This window comes from Lipotes vexillifer, unplaced genomic scaffold, assembly GCF_000442215.2.
Source record: "Lipotes vexillifer unplaced genomic scaffold, Lipotes_vexillifer_v1.1 scaffold252, whole genome shotgun sequence".
NCBI classification, from domain to species: Eukaryota; Metazoa; Chordata; class Mammalia; order Artiodactyla; family Lipotidae; genus Lipotes; species Lipotes vexillifer.
This window is the reverse complement of record NW_006773367.1, coordinates 3,437,786-3,447,453: the sequence shown is the minus strand read 5'-3', so window position 1 is coordinate 3,447,453 and position 9,668 is coordinate 3,437,786. Positions and strand designations below refer to the sequence as shown.

At 38.2% G+C, this 9,668-nt stretch overlaps 1 protein-coding gene across 2 annotated transcripts in view; it reads left to right on the top strand.

Moving 5' to 3' along the window:
* The first annotated feature begins 905 nt into the window (after window positions 1–905).
* Window positions 906–9,668, top strand: part of CDC14B (cell division cycle 14B) — a 54,345-nt gene continuing 45,582 nt past the window's right edge. The window contains exons 1-4 of one of the 2 annotated variants that reach the window (XM_007448297.1): window positions 906–1,062; window positions 2,405–2,495; window positions 3,045–3,120; window positions 5,464–5,556. In XM_007448297.1, the coding sequence (XP_007448359.1) occupies window positions 1,014–1,062; window positions 2,405–2,495; window positions 3,045–3,120; window positions 5,464–5,556 (309 nt within the window). In that variant the 5' untranslated portion in view covers window positions 906–1,013. The remainder of the gene's footprint in view (window positions 1,063–2,404; window positions 2,496–3,044; window positions 3,121–5,463; window positions 5,557–9,668) is intronic. The other variant, XM_007448296.1, reaches the window with a different exon arrangement.

The following is a 9,668-nucleotide window of genomic DNA, read 5'->3' as shown; positions in this document are numbered from 1 at the left end:
GGAAAGAGTTGTTACTGTATTGCTTGTTCGTTTTAAGGGAGAGTCATTGAAAATTTTTTTCACGGATTATTAAAGTAACACTTTTCTGTAGGAAATTTAGAAGAATACAGGAGGGAATAAAAATCAGCCATAATCCCACTACCATATTATATATAACAAAATTGGGACCGTACTCATACTGCAACTTATTTTTTTCTCACTTGATACTAACATAGGAACTTAGGTTTAGAAAATAGATTGTTTACCATGGTGTCAGAATTTTTTTCAACCATCCTAATATTTTTCTGAGGCGAAATCTGAGGCCTTTAAAGGAATGAATGACCTCCGCTTTAGGCATACCTTTAAATTTTGAACAGTTTTAAAGTGCTCCATTTTAAATGAGACACCAGCACTCAGGCGAGCCCGACATACAGCGGGTTTGACTCCAGAGAGGACGGAGCTCCAGGCCGGCCGGGGTCCTCGAGCCTGCCCGCTGGCCTCTCAGCCCAGCCTGGCTGCAGTGCCCCCTGGTGGCGGAGGCAAGGGCGGCCAAGCACGAGGCTGAGGGTCAGATCCACCGCGGAACCCTTCTCTTCCGAGAAATCCTTTTAGTCGCCTTGGGAGCCGCTTTCTTTCACAAGGCCCGCATTTGCCTGTCTGACCCTTTGCCGCACATGCCGACTTTGAGCGCAGACTTGCGGCGCTAGAGCGCCCTGGCTCTGCAGACGACCGCCAGGTGTCCCCGAGGCGGGGCCAAGCTCAGCCCCGGCGCCTGGGGCTGGTTTCCGCGCCCCGCTCCCTCGTTACCCCGTGTTGGGAGTTTGAGAAGTTTTGAACTTCCGGGTTGGCTCTCCCGGGCTTGCGGTGTGGTGGCCAGCCGAAGGGCGTCGCTGTGCCCAGTGTTTGGGCGTGTCCCTTTAAACTTTTTTGTTTTTTAAACTTCGGGGGTGTAGTCACGGCCCTCCTCTCTCTGCGGGCTGCTCCCTGGCCACCCGGTCCTTCCCTCCGACCCGCCTTCCAGATGCTGTGGAGTCATGAGCCTGGAGGGCGCAGGGACCCCTCTGGTGACCGAGGTGATCAAAGGTTAGTGTGGAGGGCGCGCCCTCGGGACACCCCCTATTTAGAGGGCATCGGGCAGTGCACGGGGGTCGAGGAGGCCCCCACTGCTGGCCAAAATGTGCCTTTAAACTTCGGGGCCAGGGCCGATGCTGTCTCTTGGGCGTGGGTGGCCTCCTGGGACTCCTAGTCACCAGGCGTGGTCCTGCCTTGGGGCGAATCCGCACAGATGTGTGCAGTTCGGACCCTTGTGTCCTTACACCATGGCTGGTGGGCTCTCCACCTCAGGGAGCAAAATCCGTGGTCACTGCATGGGGATCAAGGGTCATTTTTGGTTGAAAAGGAGTCAGCCCCGTCATCCGTTTGGGTGTCTGTGGTTGCAGGGCATTTCAGTTGAGGCATTTATAGGGAAATAAATACAGCAATTGTGTGTACTGAATTGTTTAAATTACTATTATAAAAAATTGTTTAAATTACTATTTGGGGAAAGGATGCCAGCTGGTGTCCTTTGTTTCTTACTATTTTAAGGGCTGTACTTAATTTTGCCACAATTTGAATCTAAGTATTCTACTAGCACTATTTACTAGTATTACTACTGCTAGGTATTAAGGATGGCTTTGCTTCACCAAGGATTTTTAGGCAACTCTTTTTGGGGTGGGGCAGGAGAGGAAGGGCGGCGCCTCTGAACCTTACCCTGTTACCATTCTTGCTAAACTTCACAGCAGCCTAACTGCTTTTATGCAACGCAGGTTCATCTCATACTCATCCTGCAGAATACTCTCATTTGCCTCTGCTATAATGGTCCGATTGTAAAAATCATTACAAAAGTAGTGATTCCGAATCAAAAAATAAGTAGCGACCCCTAAGAACATTGGATAAACATGTGGTTTGTTTTGTGTGTTATAGCCGTAAACATTAATTTTGAAGCAATTTTGAAAGCGTTTTCTCTCTACTTAAAACATAGTTTCTTATTGAAATGACTTTTCAGGATGTCTTGAAAACATAGCGAAACATAGGGAAAGTCATCCAGGCTGGTGGTCTAGCTATCAAATGCATGCTGCCATTTACCGAAATTTCTTAGTCCAGGGTAAAGTGTTCCAGAAATCAAGCCGTATCGCTGTATGAAAAGTCATTTACCGCTGTTGAAACTTATATTAAAGGCAATTTCTCCTTTTTAAAACTTGCTTACTTATTATTACCCACCAAAATAGCCAGAACATTTTGAAGTTACTCATTGATAACCTTACCATCTGAAACATGCATGGGAAAAAAATAAAAATTTGACTTCATCTGAAAAGAGTTGCAACATGATATATGAAACGTTTTTTAATGATGTGAAGGAAGGAACATTACAATTTTTCCATTTCAGATCGCCTTTGTTTTGCCATTCTCTACAGCAGACCAAAGAGTTCATCAAATGTACATTATTTCAGCATAGATAATGAACTTGAATATGAAAAGTAAGTATTGCTTTTTCAAAGATTGTTAGTAACTTTTTTTTATTTTGAAGAATCTAAAGGTATGTTTATAAAATTGGAACATTACAAATCTGTTGACTGTTAGTTGCAGGATACTTTTTGCTTTAACCCTTGGTAATAAAATAGATCCTTAGGGGAAAAAATCAGAATGAAAGAACCTTCCTAAATTTAACAATTTACATTTGAAATTCTAATAGTTTACAGTATAATGAGATATAAACTAGAGTACTAAGATGTTGTGTTTTTGCTAGTGGAAAAATATGTGTGGAAAAACAACTTTTTTATTCAGAAAGTATTTTTATTTTGTTATTTGGGGTTAGATTTAGGCATTGTAACACTTGTCAGGTATTTTAATAGTCATCTTTTACCGGAGTATTTCTTCCATTAGTAAGGCAGTACCTTTAAGTTGTGTGACCTATAATAATTTGGTGTGTGCTTTCTTGCTTTATTTTGATCTTGTAGCTACAAAAAGGTGTTTATATTCAAAGCATCTGGAATATACATACACACTTTTGTTTTTCATTTTTGCAGCTTCTACGCAGATTTTGGACCACTCAATCTAGCAATGGTTTACAGATATTGCTGCAAGATTAATAAGAAATTAAAGGTAAAGTATTCCTTATGGGAGATTTCACTTAAGTAATCATTGTTAGCCTGATCTTGCAGGGAGGAAGGGAAATCTGTTTTTAAAAAGGAAATGTCATGTTTTTCACTGGAGTGGTATTTGAGACATACATGTGGTTTATTGTTGTATAAAGTCATAGTATATCTGTTTGTTTTCCAGAGTTTTGATGAATGGCTTAAGTTTGGGTCATTTGGTTCTGGTTTGGATTGTTGATGCTCATACTTGAAAAGCCAAAGTGCAGATGGTCAATAAAGTGAACCTCTTATTGTCTGAGCCAGTGGAACTGTCACCTAACAAGAGGAGCTTTCCTTCCTTTGGTCATTGTTCTTTCTGCCTTCACTTTGATAGGGAGTGTTAGGAAAACTAAGAGAAATTGGATTCATCTTACTTTATTTCATTATGCCTTGAATCTCGCATGATATTGTACTACTTGTGACTCTTCACTTTGACCCTTTACACATATGATTAAGGAGCAGAGAAGCAAGGGCAGACAGCATACAGTCTTTAAGACTGTATCACTGAATTGTAAGAGTGTATTACTATTAGTTTGAACTTAGACCTTATTCATTTATTTAAAAAAACTTTGAATTGTCGGTCACGTACAATAAAAGGTGTTCATATACTGCTAGCAATTCTAAGAGTCACTGTATATTCTCAAGTAGAAATACTGGATGGGGGGGCAGGTGCTTTTTAAAAACAAGTTTATTCAGCTGATTACTTATTAGACTACTACACAGAAATAAAATTCATTTTCAATTAAAAATTAAATTATACTAGAAATTTATGGGTGAGTAAGGCAGATCTATTTCCCCTTGAACATCAGACTTAAAATTCCACACCATAAATACTAGAAGCATCTGTCAGAAGTTACTAATATGTAAAAAGGAAGTTACAGCATTGCTTTGTCTTTTTTTTATTAAATTTGTATTCACTAGAGATGTATACAGAGATGGAGACTCTTCTTTCTGGACTTTATTCCTCCCTGGAACAGGAATATAATTATTTGTGGCCTTGGGTATTTATGTTCCCCCCATTCCGTTTTTCCAGTTGCCAGTGGCAGGTTTTTTGTTTCATACAGGGCTGAGAAGCTAAAAATAATTTCCTTTTCCCCTGCTTGTGTTCCTTTGCTTTAATTTTGAAAGTTTTTTGTTTGTTTTAAACATACTTGGCCATCCTTTTATCCTTTGGGTCAACCAGGAATATATTTGTCCTGTTTTCAAACTTTAAAAAAAAATTATTTACCAGAACAGCTTGCAGTGTTGACCATCACACCTGACTGAAACTTAATTCCTATTCAATTAATAGTGGTAAAAGTGTGTTGAGAATTTGTATTAAGAGTGTCTTGTGTGTATGCTGCTTGAGGGCTGGTTGGGTTGTTGTTTTTCTTTAAATCAACTTGGATTTCTTACTCTATGTAAACAACTAAAAGAAAATATGTAACATTCATCATTGAAATACCCAAACATTGGCTCACAGAAGCAAAAGAATACTGTGCTTATTCAACTGAATATATCCTGTTTCTTACCCTTACTTGAAACGTGTCCACTCACATTAGTGAGGTACAGGTGAGGAAGAGCTAATAAATCATGTGTTCCTTTGGTTTTTAAATTCCATATCCTTTTTATTTTTAACTTTTTATTGAAGCACAGTGTATGTACAGAAATATGTATAGATCATGAATATACAGCTCAATGAATTTTACAAACTGAATATACATGGATAGTCATCTGGATCACCAGATCAAGAACAGAACATTAGCAACACCCCAGAAGAGCCCACTTATGCTCTCTTGGTTATCTCTGTACCACCCTCCTCACTCCACCCCTCCCTACCCCATTCACTATCCTGATTTCTAACAGAATGAATGATTTTTGCCCGTTCTTATACCCTTTGATGTTAACTTAAAGATTTCGGGAAGAGATTAACAAAAAAAGTCAGACAGTAGGAAAAGGAAAGAAAAGGTCTCTCCTACTACTTTTCCAGCTTTTTATGTATTCTTTCAGAGGTAGTCTATACTTAAAGTGTATCTGTTTGTAGCTCCTCTCCTACCTTTTTAAAAAATTGAAGTGTAGTTGATTTATGATATCATATTAGTTTCAGGTTTCTCCTCTCCCACCCTTTAATTGTACATTTGTTCTACTCCAAGGATATGTCTTCTTTGGGAAGGTACATGGTATTTTTGGGTATCAAAGTTTATCTTTTTAAGTCTTGCTAATATGAATGCTTCAACATTATGAGGTTTGGAATTTATTTTAATCACAAAATAAAGTTTTAGAAAACTTGAAATTAGAAAGGAAATACTAACAGCTGTCTATCTTTATGCAGTCCATTACAATGATGAGGAAGAAAATTATTCATTTTACTGGCCCTGATCAGAGAAAACAGGCAAATGCTGCTTTCCTTGTTGGATGTTATATGGTAAGTATTTAACTACTTTTCTAATGTATTAGTGAAAATACATACAACAGTGGTACTTTAAATTTGTGGTTGAAATTTTGAAATTACTTTTTCTTAGACATCTTGATTTCTTTCCAGAAAGAACATGTTTTGCTTTATAAAAATTGACCAACTGGGAAAGGCTATGGAGGGGGGAAGGGGTATATGGGAGATCTCTGTACCTTATACTCAGTTTTGCTGTGCTGAACCTAAAACTGCTCTAAAAAAGTCTATTTTTTAAAAAATTGACCAACTGGTGTGAAAACCTTTTTATGTGTTACGGCACTTAAGGTTGGAAAATAATGCCCCAAATCTGTGTTTTTATTAACTCATGATCCATTTAGTAAAGTTGTGAAGGTGGAATCAGGACCAATAATTGATTTAAAACAAAAACAACAAACATCAAAAGTGTATCACATGAGGTAAGAGTGCTGTATAATTTGAATACAGGCAATGTTTTCCTAAATAAGGTGTGATTCTAAACGCACCAAAACATGTCATAAGGACATGGCATGTCGGTACTGTAGGAAACTGGGTAACACACTGTGTAGATTACATACAACATTGAGTGGTTGGTATTTTTGGGTCATTGGAAGTATGCTTTGGAATAGCCAGTATTTCATGAGTTATGAATTTCATTTATTTGTAAATATCATGGAAAGTGGTTATTTAGAGGCAGATTTTATCTAGTGCCTGCATTCATCTTCAGGAGTACCTAAGTAACAGGTTTTCCTGAATAAGCTAAGAGGTCTTCCAGAGTGGTGGTCCTCATGTTTTTGGTGGTATGGAAGCTAGCTGTTCTACTCAGTGGAGAAGAATATCGAGTAGTTCCAGATAAAATAGGATTGGTGGGCTTCCCTGGTGGTGCAGTGTTTGGGAGTCCGCCTGCCGATTCAGAGAACACGGGTTCGTGCCCCGGTCCGGGAGGATCCCACATGCCGCGGAGTGGCTGGGGCCGTGAGTCATGGCCGCTGGGCCTGCGCCTCCGGAGCCTGTGCTCCGCAACGGGAGAGGCCACAACAGTGAGAGGCCCAAGTACTGCAAAAAAAAAAACAAAAACAAAAAAAACAGGGATTGGTGTTGGAGTTCTTGAGGTAAGTTCTTCTCCCAGGTTGCTACTTGGTTCTGTCATGCTTTCTTTTAAAATTTTCTGACATGTAGTTTGAACATATGGAATTTACAATGATAAGACTAAAATTTGGTGGTACAAGTTGAAATTGCACCTCAAAGTTGGGTAGTTTCCTTTTCTACGTTCAAGGTATATCATTAACAATGACTAAGGCCTTTTTGGGTTTTGTTTTTATATTTGTGCTCACAAAAGTAACTGAGAGGAATGTTTCTGAGATAACTAAGTTTTATTATCATCTCTGTATGAAACACAGGTTGTAGATTATATCTCTTAAAAATTGATTTTTTTTAAGCTTACCCAGATAAGGACTTTTGTTTGTTTTTTGGCTTTTGTCATCTCTCCTGATGTTTATTGTACTTAGCAGCAAAAATCCTGAGGGGGGAGGGTGGGTGGAAAGAGCCTCTGCAGGGTCCCAAGAAAAAGAATGGAGAAGGTAGCTGTTTTAATTGGGGTAATTGGTCCCCATGGATTAGAGTAAATTGTGACAGCTTTACAGGAAAAGGGACACAGCCAGAATTCTTGGTGTTCATAAAGTATTAAAGGGAACTGTGGAGAAATGGCCCTTGGTGTAACAGTAAAAGTCATTACACTGCCCAGGAGAAAATCTGGATGGCTGAAGCAGTTCCACCTAAGAGAACGTTCTCCTGATCAGAGCACACAGAGTTTGCCTGGGCTGCGTTGGAGTCAGTCATTTGTCTTTCTTTGTTAGATGAGATGTCCCTAAAACGGTGGGGTCTTGGGTAGCCAGATATGGTAAGTTCAGTGTGAAAGAACCCCTTAGAGGGTAGCTGTGGGCATCATGCAAACCAAGCATTGTCTTAGAAACAAAACACTTGATAATTTTATAGATAAGAAATCTCTCTTTTTAGATCTTCTTGCTGTTGTTTTTTTATAGCTAGTGAAAAAGCAGTAACCCCTTGGCATACTGATTGAAAATGTTTTAGCATGCTTGTTCCTAGTTTGGTGTTGGCCTTTTGACTTTGTTTATGGTTGTATTTTGGGATGCAGAAGTTTATTTTTCTACAGTTAATATATTTTAGATTTAGAAATCCTTCCAGGATTTTACACTCCCAGGTCAGCACTGATTTGATTGGTTAGGAAAGTGCCAGGTAAGTGATTTGGACTCAGGAATGAACTTGAGCTCATTCCTCTGTTCAGTTAGAAGCCAGGTTGGCAGGAGGTTTACAGCTCTTGGCTGTAGTAAATGTCTTTGCACCATGACTGGCTGGCTAAGGTAGGAGCTTGGAGCTGTAATGATGCTAGGTGGGGAAACAGGAGAAAAACTTCTAAGAAGAGGAGGTTTATTAATAGTAGGAAAGGAGTGTCAAGACATGATATGGATACCCCAAAAGATTAAACATCAAAGTAAGTAAGTAGTGTAGGTTTAATCTGGTTGAAGTCTATTGGATCCTCTGATTAAAAATTTGTAGAGATGAGTGAGAATTCCCCAAAAATTGACCTTCAGGCCTGATGACCTTTTCTGGAGTTGTTTGAGGAATTTTGGAGATAATAAGTCTTTTTAATGACTGACTTAGAGGATGGTGTAGTAATATTAAAACAAAAACAAAGTCTGGAGGAAGTATTCCAAATGGACTGATTCTATTTAAAAGGACTGACTCTATCCTTTTAAACTCTGGGCCTCTGAAAGTAATCATTCTCCCTTCGTTCTTGTGTACTCAAAAGGACCTAATAGGGGATGTGGAGAGAGTGGGAGAATAAAGTGTTAGTAATTATATTTATTTTTTTACCTTAAAAACAGAAGAGGTTAGGCTTTATAAATACTTAAAATACTCAAATACTTAAAATAGGACTGACATGCCCATACTTTTCAAATACATTGTATTTCTAAATATTACAGTTTATGTGGCCTGGCAAATGGATTTGCCAACTATCTGAAATGGTAGATTCTTGGGTAACAAATTAGGGTGCAACTAAAAATCTTTTTGTACCCCTCACCATAAAAGAGTTGAGGGACATAAAAGATAACTGGATTTTTTTTTTTTTTTTTTAACAAAAAGGTAAGTGAACCATATCATTTTACAAAATAATAAGTTTGCTACCCTGTTGTGATAAGTCAGTGGCTGTTTCCTAGCCAGATTTTGGGGTGGTGGTACTTAACCTGTCATTTCAAGTAAAGTTGAAATTCTAAGTGGCAAAGTAAGTGCTTTTCAAAACAAATTCACAATTGAGAGTGTATTTCTAAAATAAAAGTTTGAAACTTTGTCATTTTGCTATAAAAAAAAATGTCATGTGCAAAACCCATATTTGGACCCTTGAGAAATTTAGAAAAACTTCCTTTAAAAAATACTTTTATATTTATTTATAGAAGCAGGATATGTTCACCAGTGTAATTTTATCACCTGATTTTTTTAGTTAGTGATCTGTTCTTTCACTTTAGTACATGTTTTATCATCTTTATACCCAGATTGTATTTGTTTTTCTCAATTGATCCAAAGTGTCCAAACCAATATTTCATCCAGGACCACACATTGCATGTGGTGGTAGTGTCCTTAATCTCTCTCACACATGGTCCTTTTTGCTAACACTGATTTTTATAAAGAGGCCAGACCTATTTTCTTGTAGAAAGTTCCACCTTTTGAATTTCTCTGGTTTCTTCTTTGTGGTATTTTTTAACTTGTTTCTCCATTCTTTGTATTTCTTGTGAACTGGAAGTTTTACCTATAGGCTTGTGCATTAGTAGTCTATGTTGTATCCCATAAGAAGACATGTAATACCTAAATTACCATTAGTGGTGCTAAAAATGGCACCACTGGATTAGGTGCCAACCATCAAATCCCTTCAATATATTGTTTTCTCCTTATGATTTAAGCACTCTGTGTGGTGTTATTTTGGAACTGTTTGTATATTCAGTTCCCCATCAACCATGCATGTTGGTGTTTTAAACAACAATTGATCATACTTGCCTGAATCAATAATTTTATTAGGGTTTCAATATAACATTTTT